General features: G+C 52.5%; 1 protein-coding gene across 1 annotated transcript in view; it reads left to right on the top strand.

Moving 5' to 3' along the window:
* The window catches only part of map6d1 (MAP6 domain containing 1), a 36773-nt gene extending 16226 nt beyond the window's left edge, over positions 1 to 20547 (top strand). The window contains exons 2-3 of the mRNA XM_038817078.1: positions 5202 to 5427; positions 20132 to 20547. Of these exons, the coding sequence (XP_038673006.1) occupies positions 5202 to 5427; positions 20132 to 20215 (310 nt within the window). The 3' untranslated portion in view covers positions 20216 to 20547. The remainder of the gene's footprint in view (positions 1 to 5201; positions 5428 to 20131) is intronic.
* Positions 20548 to 22109: the final 1562 nt, after the last annotated feature.

The following is a 22109-nucleotide window of genomic DNA, read 5'->3' as shown; positions in this document are numbered from 1 at the left end:
ATGATAAATGGAGTTTAATCCGGACAAATGTGAGGTAATGCATTTTGGTAGGTCTAACCTGGAGGGGAAATATACCGTAAATGGCAAAACTCTTAGGAATATAGAAAGTCAGAGAGATTTGGGCGAGCAGGTCCACAGATCTTTGAAAGTGGCAACACAAGTGGACAAGGTAGTCAAGAAAGCATACGGAATGCTTGCCGTCATTGGACGGGGCATCGAGTATAAAACCTGGCAAGTCATGCTACAGTTGTATCGAACCGTGGTAATGCCGCACGTGGAACATTGCGCATATTTCTGGTCGCCACACTACCAGAAGAATGTGGAGGCATTGGAAAGGGTGCAGAGGAGGTTTACCAGGATGTTGCCTGGTCTGAAGGGTGTTAGCTGTGTGGAGAGGCTGAATAGACTCGGACTCTTTTCATTAGAAAGACGGAAGTTGAGGGGTGACCGGATCGAGGTCTACAAGATTATGAGAGGCATGGATAGAATGGATGGGCAAGCACTCTTTCCCAGGATGGAGAGGTCAGTCACCGCGGGGCATAGGTTTAAGGTCCATGGGGCAGCGTTTAAAGAAGATGCGTGAGGCAGGGATTTTTAGGCAAAGGGTAGGGACTGCTTGGAATGCATTGCCAGGGGAGGTTGTGGAAGCAGATACATTAACAGCGTTCAAAAGGCATCTTGACAAACACATGGGGTGGGATTCTCTGACCTCCCGCCAGCTCGGAGAATCACCGGGGGCTGGCGTCAATCCCGCCCCCACCATGTCCCGAATTCTCCGGCACCGGCGGGGGCGGGAATCGCTCCGTGCCAGTCGGCGGGCCCCCCACCGGTGATTCTTCGGCCCGCGATGGGCCGAAGTCCCGCTGCTGTCAAGCCTCTCCCGCTGGCGTGGATCAAACCACCTACCTTACCAGCGGGAGCAGGCAGTGCGGGCGGGCTCCGGGGTCCTGGGGGGGGGGCGCAGGGCGATCTGGCCCCGGGGGATGCCCTCAGGGTGGCCTGGCCCGCGTTAGGGGCCAACTGATCGGCGGGCGGGCCTGTGCGTGGGGGCACTCTTTTCCTTCCGCCTTCGCCATAGTCTTCACCATGGCGGAGGCGGAAGTGACCCCCTCTCCTGCGCATGCGCGGGGATGACATCAGCAGTCGCTGACGCTCCGGCGCATGCGTGGACATCCGCCGGCTGGCGAAGTCTCTTCTGGCATGGCCCGGCTGGCATGGTGCCAAAGGCCTTCCACGCCAGCCGGCGGAGCGCCAACCACTCCGGCGCGGGCCTAGCCCCTCAATGTTAGGGCTTGGGCCTTAAAGGTGCGGAGACTTCCGCACCTTTGGGGCGGCCCGACGCCGGAGTGGTTCACGCCACTCCAACACGCCGGGACCCCCCGCCCCGCCGGGTAGGGGAGAATCCCGGCCCTGGATAGGATGGGTATAGAGGGATACGGCACAAGGACGTGCTGAGGATTTTAGCAAAGGTTGGTATCATGACCGGTATAGGCTTGGAGGGCGGAAGGGCCTGTTCCTGTGCTGTACTGTTCTTTGTTCTCTCTATCTTTATAGGTTCCAGAGAAGGTGAATCTAGATAACTAAATACTGTTAAATTATGAGGGTTAAAAGGGGGGACACGGGTTTGAAGCAAACAGAATTAAATTATGGAAATTCTACTTTGTACAAAGATGGTTCAATACATGAACTGGACTGCCTGATGGAGTAACACGTGCAAAATCCTGAGAATTATTGATGAGCTGGTTACGTGCTGCAATAGGAGGACATTCGGTTCATTTATGCTTTATGTTATTTTATTCATTGATGGGATGTGGGCATCGCTGAGGCCAATATTAATTGCCAGTCCCTTGAGAAAGTGGTGGTGAGTTGTCTTCTTGAACCTCTGTAATCCATGTGTGTAGGCTGAGGTGGTTCCAAGTTCCCAGCGATAATGAAGGAACAGCGATATACATCCAAGTCAGAATGGTGTGTGACTCAGAAGGAAACCTGCAGGAGGCGGTGTTCCCAAGCGCTTGCTACTCTTTTTCTTTCAAATTTACAAGTTTCAGAGGTGCTATCAAACAATGAAGGATGTTCCAAAATAGCTTGCACAATAAAACCACTGATGTGTGAATAAGGTTCCACCTGTTTGATTTTCCTAGTGGCCAGATGTTCTACTGGAAACAAGTGGAAACCTCATGGGTGGATGCTAATCCAGGTCATATGACAATTTTTTCATGCCTGTCAGATACTGGTAGTTCCTGCTCCCGCTCACACTAGGTCACTTTGAGGTGTGTAACTTGCACTTGACAGGGTTACGTTTTATATAGAATGGAACAGAATGGAAATTGTACAACTGACCAGGGCTCGGATGAGTGGATTCTTCTCGGAAGTAGATGATTGGTGCGAGCGGGGTTCTTATGGTACGGCGCATCATACATACATGTTCTTGTCTTGTTCTAAGCTTATGAGCTTTTGGGTCTCCTTCTTCAGCACCATGTCTGGAATTCTTGGGCTTGAGTTGGAACCTTGCCGTTTGGTGGCTGTCGTTGGGATTTCAGATTTGCTGGATCTGTGGATAGGGGTGAAGACAGATTCTCTTGCCTTCACCTCGCTAATAACTTAAAGGAGAGTTCTGTTTGGATGGAAGTCTTTGGTCCCATCCAATGCAGCGGCGTGGTTAAGTCACCTGATGGAGTTCTTACATTTAGAAAAAGTCAGGGATATCTTGAGGGGGTCGACTGAAGGGGGACCTGAAGTGGCTGCCATTCATTTCCCACTTCAGGGAGCTGGTCACCGTCAGATGTTTAATTCAGGGAGAATTTAGGTGATTGATTTTTGTTCTTTTTGAGTTGGGGGGGGGGGGGGGTAGGGTGTTGAAATATTGTAATCATGTGAATATGATTTGATGGTGTTATATTGGGAAAACCTTTCTGAATGAAAATATTTTTTAAAAAAGGAATAGAAGTTGCATCGCAAAAGGATGAGGAGAAAAGTGTGAACAATACAGACAGTTTTAGGAAACTATAATTTAGATGTACCTACAAGATGAGTACTTCAAAGATTGGAGTGTTAACATGTTTTAGTGAAGTCGAATTTAATTAATTAAATTAACATTTTGCTGCTTACCCAAATCAAAATATCATCGTGATTAACATTTAGAGCTTGTCAAGGAATGTGACCCCAGCTTCCGTTCGAGAGCTGCGCTGTGGCCTGGTGTGAGGAACTGTTTGTATTTCGAATTCCGCGGACTCTTGGGGCTGGATTCTCCGTCCCGCCGCGCCATATTTCTGTTTCACCCCGCCGGCGCGATGCTCCATTACGCCGGCTGGTCAATGGGATTTCCCATTGTGGGGCAGACGTTCCTCACGCCATCAGGAAATCCCCCGGCTGCCAGCAAAATGGAGCAGGCCCCGGCGGAAAATCCAGCCCTTGAAAGTTTGAGGCCCGTTCCAGAGTTATCATACGGTAGGATCGTCTCCTGAGCTTTCCAATGGAGTCTTTATTTATAAGGGGTTTGTAGATCTGTGGCCTGACTAAGGAAAAGATTGTGGAACTCTGGTTCTGACAATGACAGATGCACGCTTTTTATTCTCTCTGAGATTGAATCTGCTCAAGAAATCATACTCTTCAAAACAGCACATTTGAAACTCAATAGCTCTTGCAATTGTGTCCCTATTAATTGGAGAGAAAAGCAGGTTCCTTCCTCATTTTCATTAGGAGAGATTTCAAGGGTCACATATTTTCCCTTCCGGCTTTCAAAACCCGACAACATCTGATCAATACTTCCTGTTTTATTGATTGGCTGCTAGGCTTCTGTATCTGGTCGACTGCTCGATCTCCACTCACCAAGAACAACTTGCAGTTATGTAGTGCCTTTTTAATATATGAAAATATCCCAAGGTGATTGACCGAAATGTTATCAATGAAAGAAATTGACGCTGAGCTAAAGAGAGAAATAGAGGGCAAATGGCCAAATGTTTGGGAGAATCTTAAAGGCAGAGAGAGAGGTAGTGATTTAGGAAAGGAATTGCAAAGCTCAGGGCCCAGACAGGTTGAAAGCACCCATGGATGATTGATTAAAATGGGGTTGCTCAAGAAGCCAGAACTGGAGGAACTAAAAGTTGTTGGAAAGTTGTAGGGCTAGTGGAAGGTACAGAGATAGGAAAGAATGAGGCCGTGGAAAGGTTTGAACACAATGATGAGAATTTTCATCCAATCCCTACAGTGCAGAAGGAGGCCACTCAGTCCATCAAGTCTGCACCGACCCTCTGAAAGAGCACCCAACCCAGGCCACCTCCCCCGCCCACCCTACCCTGTCCTCGTAACCTAACCTGCTGAATCCTAAAGGCCAATTTAGCATTGCCAATCCACCTAACCTGCACATCTTAATTGAAGTGTTTCTGGACCGGACACTCAGTGAGCACAAGGGCGATAAGGAGATGGATGGGATTTGTTTTGAGTTGGAATTACAGAGGTCAAAAGACATCAGACCAGTCAGGAAAGCGTTGGAAGTCTGGAGATACAAATATTTGTTCCCGTTGAATGGAGATATATAATATAATAATCTTTATTGTCACAAGTAGGCTTACATTAACACTGCAATGAAGTTACTGTGAAAAGCCCTGAGTCATCATAGTCTGGCGCCTGTTCGGGTACACAGAGGGAGAATTCAGAATGTTCAATTCACCTAACAGGGGCTTGTGGGAGGAAACAGGAGCACTCGGAGGAAACCCACGCAGACACAGGTCGAGGGGGTACACAAGGCTAGCTGCCAAACAAAACAGAAAATATTGATCAGATGTTGGAGACGGTTTTGATGATGGAGTGGATAGGAATCGGAAACTCAGCTCAGGGTCAATTAGGAAACAGTGTTTAAGAGCAGCCTGATTGAGCCTGTGATCAGGGAGCAGGATGGAGCCTGTAGCTAGGGACACAGTCTGAACCCCTTATTTTTCTTTTGAGAGAATGTAAAACAAGCACCTTCAATCAGGGGCAGGTATTGGAGTGTTTTTTGCTTCATGATAATCAGGAGCGATTATAGAAATGCAAGGTTAATTAGGCGAATTGGTTGAAAGAAAGGCGGCGTGTACATTGACGTGCTGTAACAATATACTTATTGGAAGGAGGGAACATATTGGAGTAAAATGTTTATTGGCAGTGACTTGCAGAAACTCCTTTTGTAGCAAACACTTGTACTAAGCCCCTGCTATTTGTTCCAGACAGGAATTCCAACCCTGGACTGGAGTTAAAGTGGTCAAAGCTGTGAAGATAAGGCAAGCGTACACTCCCCCAGGGGATAGCATTGTTCTTGAGAGCAGTTACAGAGCTGCCTTCACAGAGGATGCCTTTCGACGTATTGAACCACTGCAGGTTGCATCCAGTAAGTCTCAGAACCAAATAGCTTCAGTCACAGAGACGGACAACACAACAACGACCGAGAACTCAGTAAGTACTTGTTAATCCATTCTGACGTATATGGCCTTTGATATCCTTAAGTAGCAAACAAAAACAGATTTCTGGTTGTTTTAAGTTCAATTTTGCATCATCCTTCGTGAGTGGATTCCAACTCGCTCAGTGAGGTTAATCAAGACTTTTAGCACAGGGTAGAAAATGGAATTTAAGCAAATCCGTTGAAGCCTCACACAAATTAATTTTCCGTTGGAAGCAAGTGAGGCATACAGTTACCGGCCCATCACCCCATTTGCCACCCTGCAGAAAAGGTGAAATTAACCCTGTAAGTCCTTGAATTCAGTCCTTCCACACTGAGCGTAGGAGGATGCTTCAGTGCAATGCTGGGGGAGTGCTGCATTGTCAAACGTGCAACATTACAGACTTCCGGTTGCGGCTATGCGGAGCTAAGCCGCACGTTCGGCATCTCCCGCCAGGAACGGACTTTTGGGCTCGTTTTAGGGCCCCCAGCGGTACTTTTTCGACGTTTCCCGACGTGGGAAGGAATCAGCAACATTTCCCCAGCAGTATATGGCCTGGACCAGGAGTGGGGCGAGTAAAAAAGTGGTTGCAAAGCCAAAGCAGAAGCGAGGGAAGAACCACAAGATGGCGGCTGGCGGAGACCAGGATGCAGTGGGCGCAGGAGCAGCAGGAGACTCTCCAGTGCTGCTTCAGGGAGCTTAAAGCTGGGAGGGGTCGGAGTGGCGGGAGTGGCCGGGGTCAGCAGGAATCAGTTGACTTGCGGGAGTGCAATGGAGGGAGCAACGCAGCTAGGGGGGGTCCTAGCTGGGCGAGGGGGGACGGGGGGGGGGGGGGGGGTTACCGGGTTGCTGCTGGAATGGCCAAGAAGGAGCTGGAGCAGGTAGAGGGAGTCGGGATGGGGGTCTGCTGCCGTGGGGAACGGGCTGAGCGGGGACGCAGGCACGTGGCGGGCTGAGGAAGGGTAATGGCTAGTCGGCGGGGGAGGAGGGTAGGTAGCCCCCTGATCCGGCTGATAACCTGGAATGTAAGGGAACTGAATGGGCCGGTCAAACGGGCCCGCGTGTTTGCGCACCTGAAGGGGTTGAAGGCGGATGTGGCCATGCTTCAGGAGACGCACCTGAAGGTGTCGGATCAGGTTAGATTGCGGAAGGGATGGGTAGGCCAAGAGTTTCATTCGGGGCTGGATGCAAAGAAATCGGGGGGTGGCGATCCTTGTGGGAAAGAGGGTGTCGTTCGAGGCGTCGAATGTGGTGGCGGGCAGCGGCGGGAGGTATGTGATGGCAAGCGGCAAGCTGCAGGGGGAGCGGGTGGTGCTGCTTAATGTATACGCCCCGAATTGGGACGATGCGGGTTTCAAGCGGCGCATGTTGGGCCGGATTCCAGATTTGGAGGCGGGGTCCTGATAATGGGGGGAAATTTTAACACGGTGCTGGATCCGGCGCTAGATCGATCCAGATCCAGGACGGGCAGGAGGCCAGCGGCGGCTAAGGTGTTGAGGGGGTTTATGGACCAGATTGGGGGGGGGGGGGGGGGGGGGGGGGGGGGTTGACCCATGGAGGTTTGCGAGACCGAGGGCCAGGGAATTTTATACTTCTCCCATGTGCATAAGGCCTATTTCCGGATTTATTTTTTTGTTATGAGTAGGGCGCTGATTGCGAGAGTGGAGGATGCTGAGTACTCGGCGATAGCCATTTCTGACCATGCCCCGCACTGGGTGGACCTCGAGCTGGGGGAGGAGAGGGACCAGCGCCCGCTTTGGCGCTTAGAGGTGGGGCTGTTGGTGGACGAGGAGGTAGGCGGGCGGGTCCAAGGATGTATCGAGAGGTACCTGGAGGCCAATGGCAATGGGGAGGTCCGAGTGGGGATGGTCTGGGAGGCACTGAAGGTGGTGGTTAGGGGAGAGTTGTTCTTCAGTCGAGCCCACAGGGAGAGGAGAGAGCAGAGAGAGAGGGAGAGACTGGTGGGGGCGATGGTGAGGGTGGACAGGAGATACGCGGAGGCTCCGGAGGAGGGATTGTTGAGGGAGCGGCGTAGTCTCCAGGCTGAGTTCGATTTGTTGACCACCAGAAAGGCGGAAGTTCAATGGAGGAAGGCACAGGGAGCGGTGTATGAATATGGGGAGAAGGCGAGTAGGATGCAGGCGCACCAGCTCCGTAGGCAGGATGCGGCCAGGGAGATCGGTGAAGGATAGGGGAGGGAATGTGGTGCTAAGGGGGGTAGACATTAATGGGGCCTTCAGTGACTTTTACGAGGAACTGTATCGGTCCGAACCCCCAGCGGAGGAGGGGGGGATGGGACGCTTTTTGGATTGGCTGAGATTCCCGAGGGTGGAGGAGGGACAGGTGGAGAGACTGGGGGCACCGGTTGGGCTGGAGGAGTTGGTCAAAGGGATAGGGAGCATGCAGCCGGGGAAGGCGCCGGGGCCGGATGGGTTCCTGGTCGAATTCTCTAAGATGTATGCAGACCTGTTGGGCCCCCTGTTGGTTAGGACCTTCAACAAGGCAAGGGAAAGAGGGGCTTTGCCTCCGACGATGTCTCGGGCACTGATTTCCTTGATCCTTAAACGGGACAAGGATTCCCTGCAGTGTGGGTCATATAGGCCGATCTCACTCTTAAATGTAGATGCCAAGTTGTTGGCGAAGATTTTAGCCACGAGGATAGAGGACTGTGTGCCGCAGGTTATCCACGAGGGTCAAACGGGGTTTGTGAAAGGGAGGCAGCTGGACACTAACATACGGAGGCTCTTGAATGTTATAATTATGCCGGCGGTAGAGTCGGAGATAGTGGTGGCGTTGGATGCGGCGAAGGCCTTCGATAGGGTTGAGTGGGGGTACTTGTGGGAGGTGCTGAAAAGGTTCGGGTTTGGGGGGGGGGGTTTGTCAGGTGGGTTAGGCTGCTGTACGAGGCCCCGATGGCGAGCGTGGCCACGAATAGGAGGAGGTCGGAGTATTTTCGGTTATACCGAATGACGAGGCAGGGGTGTCCCTTGTCCCCCCTGCTTTTTGCGCTGGCAATTGAACCCCTGGCCATGGCGCTGAGGGAGTCGAGGAACTGGAGGGGGGGAGGAACACCGAGTGTCGCTCTATGCGGATGGCTTATTGTTGTATGTGGCGGACCCGGTGGGGGGAATGTCGGAGGTGATGAGGATTCTCAGGGAATTTGGGGATTTCTCAGGGTACAAGCTCAACCTGGGGAAGAGCGAGCTGTTCGTTGTACACCTGGGGGACCAGGAGGGGGGGATTGGTAGGCTCCCACTAAAAGGGCGGAGAGGAGCTTCAGGTACTTGGGGTTCAGGTGGCCAGGAGCTGGGGGGCCTTGCATAAGCTAAACCTCACAAGGCTGGTGGAGCAAATGGAGGAGGAGTTTAAGAGGTGGGACATGCTGCCGCTGTCACTGGCGGGTAGGGTGCAGTCAGTCAAGGTGACGGTGCTCCCGAGGTTTCTGTTCCTGTTCCAGTGCCTCCCCATCCTTATCCAAAGGCCTTATTCAAGCGGGTTAACAGGAGCATTATGGGGTTTGTGGGTGCAGGGGACCCTAAGGGTGTTCTTGGAGCGGGGCAGGGATAGGGGGGTGCTGGCGCTGCCCAACCTCTGTGGGTATTATTGGGCTGCCAACGCAGCGATGGTGCGTAAGTGGGTGATGGACAGGAAGGGGCAGTATGGAAGAGAATGGAGATGGCGTCCTGTGTGGGCACGAGCCTGGAGGCGCTGGTAACGGCGCCGCTGTCGCTCCCTCCAACGAGGTATACCACGAGCCCGGTGGTGGCGGCTACCCTCAAAATTTGGGGGCAATGGAGATGGCACAGGGGGGAGGTGGGGGCCTCAATGGGGTCCCCGATACGGGGGAACCACCGGTTTGTCCCGGGGAGAATTGACGGCGGGTTCCTGAGTTGGCACAGGGCAGGTATTAGGAGGTTGGGGGACCTGTTTGTGGACGGGAAGTTTGCGATCCTGGGTGAGTTGGAGGGGAGGTTTGGGCTCCCCCCCGGGGAACACCTTTAGGTACATGCAGGTAAGGGCGTTCGCTAGACGGCAGGTGGCGGAGTTCCCACTGTTGCCGCCGCATGGGGTCCAGGACAGGGTGCACTCGGGGGTATGGGTTGGAGAGGGGAGGATCTCGGCAACGTACCAAGTGATGCAGGAGGTGGACGAGGCCTCGGGAGCTGAAGAGTAAATGGGAGGAGGAGCTGGGTGAGGAGATCGAGGAGGTGATGTGGGCGGATGCCCTAGGAAGAGTGAACTCCTCCTCCTCTTGTGCGAGGCTCAGCCTCATACAGTTTAAGGTGCTGCATAGGGCTCACATGACTGGGAAAAGGTTGGGCCGGTTCTTTGGGAGCGAGGACAGATGTATTAGGTGCTCAGGGAGCCCAGCAAACCATGACATATGTTCTGGGGGGGAGGGGTTGGAAGGGGGGGAGGGGGGTTGGGGAGGGGGGGGTGGGAAGGGGGGGTTGGTGGGAGGGGCGTGGAAGGGGGAGGGGGGTGGAAGGGGGGAGGGGGAGGGGGGTGGGAAGGGGGGGAGGGGGGTGGGAAGTGGTGGGAGGGGGTGGGAAGGGGGGGAGGGGGGTGGGAAGGGGGGAATGGGGGAGGGGAAGGCAGGGGGGAGGGGGGGTGGGAGGGGAGGGGGGGCCGTCTCTTTGTTTTGGGTTGAGGGGATGGACATAGTTGTTCATTGTTAATGACGGGTGTTATTTCTTCTTTTTTGTACATATGGGGGGGTTGCCCTTTCTTTTCTTAGTATATTTTGTTATTGATATTTTGTGAAAATTTGAATAAAAATTATTTTAAAAAACAAAAAAGTGCAACATTACCGGTTGAACCGGATTAGGGTAGCACTTGGCTGGACAGTAATGCTGAACTTTGGCACAATGATTGGTGGCCTTTCCCGTATTCTGCCAGAAACCCAGTGTATTGTGAATGCTAGGCTTGTTTACAACCTAACGGCAACACTTGGGTACAGTCCCATCAACTTGCAAGCTATATATGGGTTGAGCAGCCATTCTTATCCCTATTTATATGTTGGAACAGGATTAAATCATTGTTCAATTGAGCAGAACAATTGGAGTTGCAACAAGTCAAACAATTATGTTGGGCCTTGCATGGTGCTGTTAAAATCCTACGGTGCTTCACAGAGCATAACCAGAAAACCAAATTCAGACCATACCAACGAGACAGATATTGGAGCACAGTCAAAAGCTTGGCCAAGGAAGTTGGTTTAATTTAGGGTCATAAAGCGTGGTACAGAGACAGAGTGGATTAGCGAAGACATTACAGAGCTTAAGGCCAGCGTAGCTGAAAGCACGGATACCAGTGATGGAGTAGTGCAAATTAAGAATGAGCAAGAGACCAGATTTGGAAGAGCTCAGGTATTTCAACGTTTACAAGATGGAGCAGAGGAGATAGGGAGGGAAGACCATAGATGTATTTGAAAACAGGAATGGGAATTTGAAAATCCAGGCTATGCTGGATTGGGAATCACTGTGGGTCAACAAGATGATCGGCGAATGGAATGAGTTGAGATACAAGCAGCAGACATTTCAATGAGTTCCAGTTTACCAAGGGTTTTACTGAAATTATTCTTACATTGGAGTGTTAATGACCCAGACCGAGGGGTTTTACACTGTTACCCGCCCCTTGGTGTACATTTACTGGTAAGACCTTACACAGTGGCCTTTCCCCATTGCGCCTTGGCGGCAGCTGCCCCAAGCTTGAGTGCGTCCCTCAGCCCGTAGTCCTGGACCTTGGAATGTGCCAGTCTGCAACACTCGGTCGAGGACAATTCTTTGCACTGGAAGATCAGCAAGTTTCGGGCAGACCAAAGAGCATCTTTCACCGAGTTGATGACCTTCCAGCAGCAGTTGATATTTGTCTCGGTATGTGTCCCTGGAAACAGTCCGTAGAGCACAGAGTCCTGTGTCACAGAGCTGCTCAGGATGAACATTGACAAATACCACCGCATCTCTCTCCAGACCTTCTTTGCAAAGGCACATTCCACAAGGAGGTGTGTGACCATCTCATCTCTCCCCCCCCCCCCCCCCCCCCCCCCCAGCCACTCCGCGGGCAGTGTGCGACGGTGCAGAGCCTTCGGGTGTATATGAAGAATCTGACGGGGAGGGCCCTTCTCACCACCAGCCAAACTAGGTCTTGGTGCTTGCTTGATAGTTCTGGTGATGAAGCGTTCTGCCAGATTACTCTGACAGTCTGCTCAGGGAACCATCCAACGTCCTCCAGAGTCTCCTTTTCCCTGAGGGCCTCGAGGACATTACGTGCTGACCACTGCTTCATTGCCTTGTGGTCAAAGGTGTTTTTCTTCAAAGATTTTTCCACGAGGGACAGGTGATACGGCACAGTCCAACTACTTGGAGCGTTCCATGGCAATGAGGCCAGGCCCATCCTTCATAACACTGGGGACAGGTAGAACCTCAGTATGTAGTGACACTTGGTGTTTGCATACCAGGGGTCTACACACAGCTTGATGCAGGGGAGACCAGTACTGAACAGCGCTTGCCCGAGATCTCTGAGGTGAGGGAGATTGATCCCATGGCTCGGGTAACTCGGGAATCTACACATTAAAGTGAGTCTAGCTGTCTCGCTTTAATATGCAGATTTGATAAAAGTGAGACCGCCTATTTACATCGCAACGTCTCACAAAATCGTGTTAGACCTCGCGAGGCGTTGCGAGCCAGGTGAATCCTGGGAGTGGGGTTGCCTGGCTTCTATCTGCAGTGCCGCGCCATGGCCAACTGCTTTTCGGCTGGTGTGGCCATTAAATCGCATCCTTGATCCCAGATTTCTATTGAAATCTTACCATCTGCCATCGAACCTGGGTCCCCAGAGCCCTGAGTCACTGGATTACTACTTGAGTGACAATACCACTACGCCACTGCCTCCCTGAAATATGAACGGCCAGTCTGGAGAGCATTGGAATACATAGAGACATAAATAGCAATTATAAGCAAGAGGAGGCCATTTGGCCCTTAGAACCTGCTTCGCCATTCATTATCTTAGCTGATCATCAAGTTCAATCGCCTGATCCTGCCTTCCCTCCATAACCTTGATCCTTTTAGCCCCAAGAGCTGTATCGAATGCCTTCCTGAAATTACACAACATTTTGGCCTTCACCTACATTTTGTGGTAGTGAATTCCACAGATTCACCACTCTCTGGGTGAGACATTTCTCCTCCCCTCCAAGGACTCCTCAAACTATGACCCCTGGATCTGGACTCCCCACCATCGAGAGGTAACAGAGATATGGATGAGGGTTTCAATAGCAGGTAAGCTGAGACAGAGGTGGGCGATGTTACCTTTCAGAATTTCAGTAATTCACCGACAGGCTGCAAACCCTCTCCTGCCAGTTGTACACAAATAGACTTAATCTGGACCACACGGTTAAATGCATCGAATTTGTGCTAATGCCCCGATCAGCAGGGGATTTAGAGAAGTGAATGAAAAGAAAGTAACTTCAGATAATGAAATGAAATGAAAATCGCTTATTGTCACGAGTAGGCTTCAATGAAGTTCCTGTGAAAAGCCCCTAGTCGCCACATTCCGGCGCCTGTTCGGGGAGGCTGGTACGGGAATCGAACCGTGCCTCTGGCCTGCTTGGTCTGCTTTAAAAGCCAGCGATTTAGCTGAGTGAGCTAAACCAGCCCCTGTATGCCATCGTCTCCTGTGATAAAACTCCTCCCACACCATGTTGCGATGGAGGCTGGATCTTGCTCGAGTAGAGCATCTCGCCAAATGCCATTTTATTTACTTTTCTCTGCAGCCTTCTGACCAGAAATGTTTCTGCATGGCAACGTCCGGTAGGGCTGATGTACCATCAATGACTACAAGACGAAATGGTGAAACTATTGAGGCTTTACTGTGCTAGATGTTAAGCCTCCTGCAGCTGGACCCAAGAATGGGGGCAGTGTAGGAGAGCGTGCACTTTTATACAGAGCCTGCTGGGTGGAGCCAGCAGGCCAGGATTTACTGTAATGACTGGAGTACAATGGCAGTACCGTAATACACGTAGTGTATGACCAGTGGTGTTTACCACATTCACCCCCTGTTTAAAAAAGAGTCCAGCGGGGGTGAAGCAATGTTACAGGTCGAGTCTGTCGGGGGCTTTGACACTGTCGCAATTGCCTCAGTCCCGGTTGTGGTGTAGGCGCCGATGTGGGTACCCACGACGCAGGGGGCATGTTGTCCACTCCTTCTTCACCCAGTAGTGGATCCGGTGGGGGGGCGGGCGCTGCTGGGGTGGGGGTTGCGGTGATAGTTGCTGGTGGGGGGGGGGGGGGGGGGGGGGGGGGAACGGCGCAGGGTAGGGGGTGGCAACCGGAGGGGGAGGGGTGGTACCAGGTTGGGGGTGGTGATGGTGGATGGGGAACCAGCGGGTGTCAGGTCCCGGAGGGAGACTGTGTCCTGTCGCCAGTCATGGTGTGCCACGTAGGCATACTGTGGGTTCGCATGGAGCAGGTGGACTTTCTCGACCAGGGGATCCGATTTATGACTCCTCACATGCTTCCGGAGGAGGACGGGCCCAGGAACTGTCAGCCAGGTTGGGAGCAAGACCCCGGAGGTGGACTTCCTAGGAAAGGCAAACACACGTTTGTGAGGGGTCTCATTAGTAGCAGTGCACAGGAGCGACCGGATGGAGTGGAGCACATCGGGAAGGATCTCCTGCCAGCAGGAGACCGGGAGACTCCTAGACCGAAGGGCCAGCAGGACGGCCTTCCAGACAGTCGCATTCTCCCTCTCCACCTGCCCGTTTCCCCGGGGGTTGTAGCTGGTCATCCTGCTCGAGGCAATGCCTTTGCTGAGCAGGAACTGAAGGAGGATCCCCAAATCGCTATGGATGTAGGTGGGGAAGCCGAACAAGGTGAGAGCCCAAAGTCGGTCTACTTGTCCGCTGGCACATGTACCGCTGGATAGGGCATCTGTGGGCTCATTGAGCTTCCCTGGGCGATGCAAGATCTCGTTATAGGTAGAGAGTTCGCTCCTCCACCTCAAGATCTTGTCGTTCTTAGTCTTGCCCCGCTGTGTATTACTAAACATGAAGGCAACCGACCGTTGGTCAATGAGGAGATGTCGCACAGCTTCCACAATGGCTTGGGCCTCCTTTTTGACAGAGGAGTGCCAAATTTCGGAGGCATGGAGGGTGCAGAAGAAGAAAGCCACGGGTCTGCCCGCCTGGTTGAGGGTGGCGGCCAGAGCCACAACGCTCTCCACCTGAAAGGGGAGGGACTCGTCGACCGCGTGCATTGTGGCTTTGGCGATGTCCACCTTGATGTGGTTGAAGGCCTGGCGGGCCTCAGCCGTCAGGGGGAAAATAGCAGACTTGATGAGTGGGTGGGCCTTGTCTGCATAATTCGGGACCCACTGGGCGTAATATGAGAAGAATCCCAGGCATCGTTTCAGGGCTTTGGGACAGTGAGGGAGGGGGAGTACCAGGATGGGGCGCAAGCGTTCGGGGTCAGGCCCTAGCACTCCATTTTCCACAACATAGCCAAGAATGGCTAAGCTGGTAGTGCAGAAAATGCATTTCTCCTTATTATAGGTAAGGTTAAGGAGTTTAGTGGTGTGGAGGAATTTCTGGAGATTTGTGTTGTGGTCCTGCTGGTCGTGGCCGCAGATGGTGATGTTATCCAGATACGGGAACGTGACCTGCAATCCGAACTGGTCAACCATTCGGTCCATCTCTCGCTGGAAGACGAGACCCCATTGGTGACACCGAAGGGAACCCTAAGGAAGTGGTAGAGGTAGCCATCTGCTTCGAATGCAGTATTGGCGGTCCTCCGGGCGGATGGGAGCTTGTGGTATGCGGATTTCAAGTCAACTGTGGAGAAGACTTGATACTGCGCAATCTGGTTGACCATGTCAGATATGCGGGGAAGGGGGTACGCGACAAGCTGTGTATCCCGGTTGATCGTCTGACTGTTGTCGATGACCATCCGGTGTTTCTCCCCAGTCTTAACTACCGCCACTCGAGCTCTCCAGGGGCCATTACTGGCCTCAATGACCCCCTCCCGCAGAAGCCGTTGGACCTCCGACCTGATAAAGGTCCTGTCCTGTGCTCTGTACCGTCTGCTCCTCGTGGCGACGGGCGACGGGGTGAGGTTCGTGAAGAGTGAGGGTGGATTGACCTTAAGGGTCGTGAGGCCACAGACGGTGAGTGGGGGCAGGGGTCTGCCAAACTTCAGAGTATGGCTCTGGAGGTTACACTGAAAATCGAGACCCAGTAACAGGGCAGCACAGAGATGGGGGAGGACGTAGAGCCTGAAGTTACTGTACTCTACGCCCTGTACGAAGAGGGTCACGATGCAGTACCCCCAGATCTGTACGGAATGGGATCCGAAGGCCAGGGAGATTTTCTGGGTGATGGGGAGAATCGGGAGAGAACAGCGCCTTACCGTAGCTGGGTGGATGAAACTCTCAGTGCTCCCGGAGTCAAAAAGGCAGGTCATCTCGTGCCGGTTGATCCATATGGTCGTTGTAGCGGTCGCGAGGTTGTGAGGCCGAGACTGATCGAGGGTGATGTAAGCGAGCTGCGGTAGTTGGTGGGAGGGCTGATCGGCGGTGTCGGAGGTATTGGCAGTCCGCGAACAGCCAGGCGAGCAGGGGTCCTGGGATGCGTTCCAAGATGGCACCGAAGACGGCGGCGCCCACGGGGCACACATGGCAGATGACATCCAAGTTGGCGGCGCCCACAGGCCGCACGTGGTGGGCGGCGGCGAAGATGGCGGCGCCCCTGGATTGCATGCGGGGGTGTAGCGATGCTGGGCCTGGAAATGTCAGCGACCAATCGGGCCTGGCAAACGGAGACGAAGTGGCCCTTCTTGCCACACCCATTGCAGGTCGCGCTCCGCGCTGGACAGCGTTGTCTGGGGTGCTTGTTCTGGCCACAAAAATAGCATTTGGGGACTCCGGAGTTAGCTAGCTGCCGCGCGGCGCAGGCTTGTGGTACACCTGGGTCGGATAATGGTGGGACCCATGACGCCCATGAGGGTGCAGCGCGGTCGGAGGTGTAGGACTCTAGATTGCGGGAGGCCACTTCTAGGGAGTTAGCGAGCTGTACCGAGTGTACCCCCTTCTAATAATCGCTGGCGGACGTAATTGGACTTAATGCCCGTGACATAGGCATCTCTGATCAGCAGTTCAATGTGTTGGACTGCCGACACCGCCTGGCAATTACAGTTTCTGCCAAGTATTCGCAAAGCATGCAGGAAATCGTCCTGGGACTAGCCTGGGAGTTGCCGTCTCGTGGCCTGGTGAACACCTGATTAATAGACTTGATGTACTGTCCTTTCTGTAGTGCCATCGCTTCTGTGTAAGTGGGACCGTTCCGAATGAGGAGGAAAACTTGTGGGCTCACCCGTGCGTAGATTATTTGGAGCTTCTGTGGGTCTGAGATGACTTCTGTGGATGCTCCAAGATATCCTCCAAAGCAGGCTAGCCAGTGCTCGAAAGTGGCTGTGGCGTCGACTGCATGAGTGTTCAGCTCCAGGCGATCCGGCTTGAGTAAGACGTTCATCTTCAAAATTCTAGCGCAATATATAGATGTACCATCAATGACTACGAGACAAAATGGTGAACTATTGAGGATTCATCGAGCTAGATGTTAAGCCTCCTGCAGCTGGAACCAGAATGGAGGCAGTGCAGGAGAGCGTACACTTTATACAGAGCCTGCTGGGTGGAGCCAGCAGGCCGGGATTTACTGTAATGACTGGAGTACAATGGCAGTACCGTAATACACCTAGTGTATGACCAGTGGTGTTTACCACAAGGGTGAGCGATAATATAATGCCGAGAGTGCCAGGGAACGGTCCATCTCCTTAACCAATGAGATTTAAGAATCGAGCAAAGGACAGGGAAGAAGATTAATTTTAGTCAAATCAGGTTCGAAAAGGGGAATAAAGAGGAAGAAAGATTGAGGGAGAAAAGAGACAAAGAAAATATAACAATAAGTGCTTATTGTCACAAGTAGGCTTCAATGAAGTTACTAATGCAAAATGATCTGACATGTTTAGAATCCCTATGAGCATTTTACCGCTTGCATATTATGAGCAACCGCAGTTCAGACTGTTCAGTGTCTGGGCCAGACGTTTTGATTGGCATTGTAAGAACCAGGGGTGAGAATTCTGCACCTTTGGGGAGGCCCGACGCCGGAGTGGTTGGCGCCACTCCGCTACGCCGCGACCCCCCCCCCCGCCGGGTAGGGGAGAATCCCGGCCCAGGTGCCTATGGTAAGTAATCAGGTTACTTACAAATGTAACTTTCTGTGGCAAGTTTAATGGGCAATTAATGTGAAATTACAACACTTAAACAGATTTAATCTTTCAAAGGACATATATTCCGGGGGTTAGATTGCCATCAGCAGCCACATACGCCCATAGAAACTGTCAGTGAGGCCTGTCAGAGAAAAAAGCCTAACTCTTTGCAAAAAGCACTTGCACACACAGACTCAGACAGCAGGTTCTGCATCTCTCAGCATTTCTCGATGCAACTAATGAGCCACCCTGGCAACAGGATGTGGAGTATATTTGCTGACACTTAATCTTTTCAAAGGCTGAAACGCTAAAATTATGCATTCTCGATCAATAGACATTATTTTAAGGTCCTATCAAGAGCAACCACCCGCTGTGACAGCAGGCAGACAGCTAGCAGCACAACATTTAGCTACAGAGAATACCTGAGTACAAGGATTGACTAATATTAATTTCAGGGCTTTCTCCCTCCTCTCTATTTCTTGCTAATTTAAGTGGTCATTCCGTACATGGGTGGGGTCACAATGGGGAATGAGCGAATATGTTTAACTGTTGCCCCATTGGCCTGGTCAGGATGTTCTGGCCCAGTGGGACCTGGCACTGGCCGTTCCTTCCCACCATGGCCCAGTGGGACCTGGCACTGGCCGTTCCTTCCCGCCATGGCCCAGTGGGACCTGGCACTGGCCGTTCCTTCCCGCCATGGCCCAGTGGGACCTGGCACTGGCCGTTCCGTCCCGTCATGGCCCAGTGGGACCTGGCACTGGCCGTTCCTTCCCGTCATGGCCCAGTGGGACCTGGCACTGCCCGTTCCTTCCCGCCATGGCCCAGTGGGACCTGGCACTGGCCGTTCCGTCCCGTCATGGCCCAGTGGGACCTGGCACTAGCCGTTCCTTCCCGTCATTGCCCAGTGGGACCTGGCACTGGCCATTCCTTCCCATCATGGCCCAGTGGGACCTGGCACTGGTCGTTCCTTCCCGTCATGGCCCAGTGGGACCTGGCACTGGTCGTTCCTTCCCGTCATGGCCCAGTGGGACCTGGCACTGGCCGTTCCTTCCCGTCATTGCCGTGGGACCTGGCACTGGCCGTTCCTTCCCGTCATGGCCCAGTGGGACCTGGCACTGGCCGTTCCTTCCCGTCATGGCCCAGTGGGACCTGGCATTGGCCGTTCCTTCCCGTCATGGCCCAGTGGGACCTGGCATTGGCCGTTCCGTCCCGTCATGGCCCAGTGGGACCTGGCACTAGCCGTTCCTTCCCGTCATGGCCCAGTGGGACCTGGCACTGGCCGTTCCTTCCCGTCATTGCCCAGTGGGACCTGGCACTGCCCGTTCCTTCCCGCCATGGCCCAGTGGGACCTGGCACTGGCCGTTCCGTCCCGCCATGGCCCAGTGGGACCTGGCACTGGCCGGTCCTTCCCGTCATGGCCCAGTGGGACCTGGCACTGGCCATTCCTTCCCGTCATGGCCCAGTGGGACCTGGCACTGGCCGTTCCTTCCCGTCATGGCCCAGTGGGACCTGGCACTGGCCGTTCCTTCCCGTCATGGCCCAGTGGGACCTGGCACTGGCCGTTCCGTCCCGCCATGGCCCAGTGGGACCTGGCACCGGCCGTTCCTTCCCGTCATTGCGGGCCAGGCCTTCGATAGCAGAGTTCTGATCTCCTGTTACTACTGATTCCAAAGACTCACTTTTGGAAGGCAATGGATGTGGAGGTCAGTGGAAATAAAAACTAGGGAAGACGTTAAAAAAAAGCTACAGACTTGCTATCACCCGACTGTTGCAAAAGTCTATCCGTGTCACCCATGTTTGGTATGTGTGTGTGTGCACGTGTTGCTCTATCCATGCGTTGCTCCCACTGTGTGCGTTCCCTGCTCCATGTGCTGCCTCCTCCACACGTCAGCTCTTGCATGTGTCACTACCTCTGTCCATCCATCCTCCTGTTATCTCCTGTGTGTCACCTCCACATGGGTCTCTCCCTCCACATGGGTCTCTCCTCCATGTGGGTCTCTCCCTCCTCTGTGTCTCTCCCTCTTTGAGTGTCTCCCCCCCTTGGAGTGGCTTTCCCTCTACTAGTGTCTCTCCCTCTGTGTGTGCGTGAGTCCTCTTCTGTGTGTGCCTCCCTCTACATGGTGTCTCCCGGGTGGGGAGACATGTTGACGAGGTCGAGGATTCTAAGTACCCTGGGCCTCACCTCTTCAGCCATGGGTGAGTTAGGCCAAGATCTCATCTGCTTGTTCAGGTCGGTGTAAAAGGCCTCAACAGGAAATGTTTCAGTGGGACTTAGTCATTTTTCTCACTCATGTTTTACGGGAGTTGCTGATTACAAATCAGTGTTCGCCTACAAAACAAAGCTTCCATAGTGACTTATTGGCCTGTGAAGTCCTTTGGGGTATCCTGAGGGTGTGAAAATAGTGTGGAACTGCTGCAATAATCTATTTCCCTCACTTTCTTTAACCCTTTCTGATTTGTGCAAAGGAGCCGGTGGTGAAGACAAAGTTATCGCCGTCATCAAATTCATCGGCCGTGTTCCAGACTCGGTCCCGTGTGCTGAACATATAAAAACCCAGTCACAGCCTCCCCTTCGAAGGGACTGATCCAACTGCTGAAGTAGCCCCAGACGAAAGGCAGCTGCTTTAAATCCACCACGACAAACTATGCAAAAACAAAGCTTGGAGAAGAGGAATGCTGGTGTTTGACCCTCACCTGGATGTTTGTCTGCAATTTCCTGATAAATACTTGGCCTTGTACAGTAAATCGAACGGGACATGAACAAACCATTTAATGTGTGTATGCCTCATCTGCATGTTGGGTAAGGATAGATTGTTTAATTACGCACCAGAGACTCGGACAACAAGCAATGGGTCGGGCAATAAAAGCTGAGAGAAAACTAACGTCTGTGTGAGTTTTTCTGCTGCTGCAAGGAGCTGTTCAAACCAGGAGTACCCCTTTCCAAAGGTAGGAGATTTCTTTTGCCTGGACACCATTCAAAGCAGGAATAAACCTCGGATTCACGAGAGTCACCCCCTCCAGGTGAGGAGAAACTCTATGTATGTCAGTTATAGGCTGTGCTTTACCATCTTGGGATCGTCATTCACTTCCCTCTTAAAGGGTCTGAATTTTAATCATCACTTTGAGTGTGTTTAAAGGATTAATGATAATTATGTGTCACAACGATGGGAGAATATATTGGAACCAGTCAGAGTAATGGACATGCAGCGGGATTCTCCATCGGCGGAATCCTCCTCTACGCTGGCAGCGCTCCCATGCCCGTGGGTTTCCCAGCAGCATGTGATGGTCACAATGGGAAACCCCATTGGCTGGCTGGCAGAACGGAGGATCCCGTTGCTGGTGGAGAAGCGTCGCACCAGAAAACGGGGATGACGGGACAGAGAGTCCTGCCCCATGGTGTTTTTCAGACACGTTTATACCTGTGATAGGGCACTAAACGCTGAGTTTCACAGAGAGGTTTAAAGTAGTAGAGGGGCGGGCTTTAACGAGCGAGTGTCTATATGGGAAGAACAGAATTTGATTGGAGTGGGCATGCTAGAGAGTTGGGCTTTGAAGGGAGGTATGAGCTGTGAGTTAGAGTGCTTGAGAGATGAGCTTCATTTGAGGGTTAATGTTCTTAAATAGGCTTGTCCAACCTTTTCGCATGTGGAGCGGGCGCACATGTCAAAACATCCTCACTGAAGTGGCTCAGGAGCAAATTATGGAAAGATAAAGTTTGGCACAACATGAAAGAATAAATAAAATGCAAAGCTGTGCAGGTTAGGTGGACTGGCCATGCTAAATTACCCTTTAGTCTCCAAGAATGTGCAGGCTAGGTGGGGTTGCGGGAGCAGGACAAGGGAGCGGGCCTAGGTAGGCTGCTCTTTCAGAGGATCGGTGCAGATTTGATGGGCTGAATAGCCTTCTACACTGTAGGGATTCTATGAAATACCAAAAAACTGAGATATGAAAATAAAGAACTTGTTGAGCAATGAAAAAGAATCAGAAATAAAGATGAGTATTAGAGTATAATAGGGTTTGTGTGTGTGTGTGTGTGTCCAGCTGAGACCCAATTTCAGGGACCCACTGTGAGAGTGGACGAGAATGTTTGAGGGGTGAGAGAGGGATAGAGAGTGTGAGAGAGAGATAGGCAGAGTGTGAATGGAGGGGTAGAGAGTGTGAATGGAGGGTAGAGAGTGTTAATGGGGGTAGAGAGTGTGAATGTGGGGTAGAGTGCGCAAATGCAGGGTAGGTAGTGTGAATGCAGGGAAGAGAGTGTGAATGGGGGGTAGAGAGTGTGAATGGGGGGTAGAGAGTGTGAATGGGGGGTAGAGAGTGTGAATGGGGGGTAGAGAGTGTGAATGGAGGATAGAGAGTGTGAATGGGGGGTAGAGAGTGTGAATGGAGGATAGAGAGTGTGAATGGGGGGTAGAGAGTGTGAATGGGGGGTAGAGAGTGTGAATGG

This window comes from Scyliorhinus canicula, chromosome 13 (assembly GCF_902713615.1).
Source record: "Scyliorhinus canicula chromosome 13, sScyCan1.1, whole genome shotgun sequence".
Lineage (NCBI taxonomy): Eukaryota > Metazoa > Chordata > Chondrichthyes > Carcharhiniformes > Scyliorhinidae > Scyliorhinus > Scyliorhinus canicula.
The sequence above is the reverse complement of the archived record's forward strand: the minus strand, read 5'-3'. Positions and strand labels throughout refer to the sequence as shown.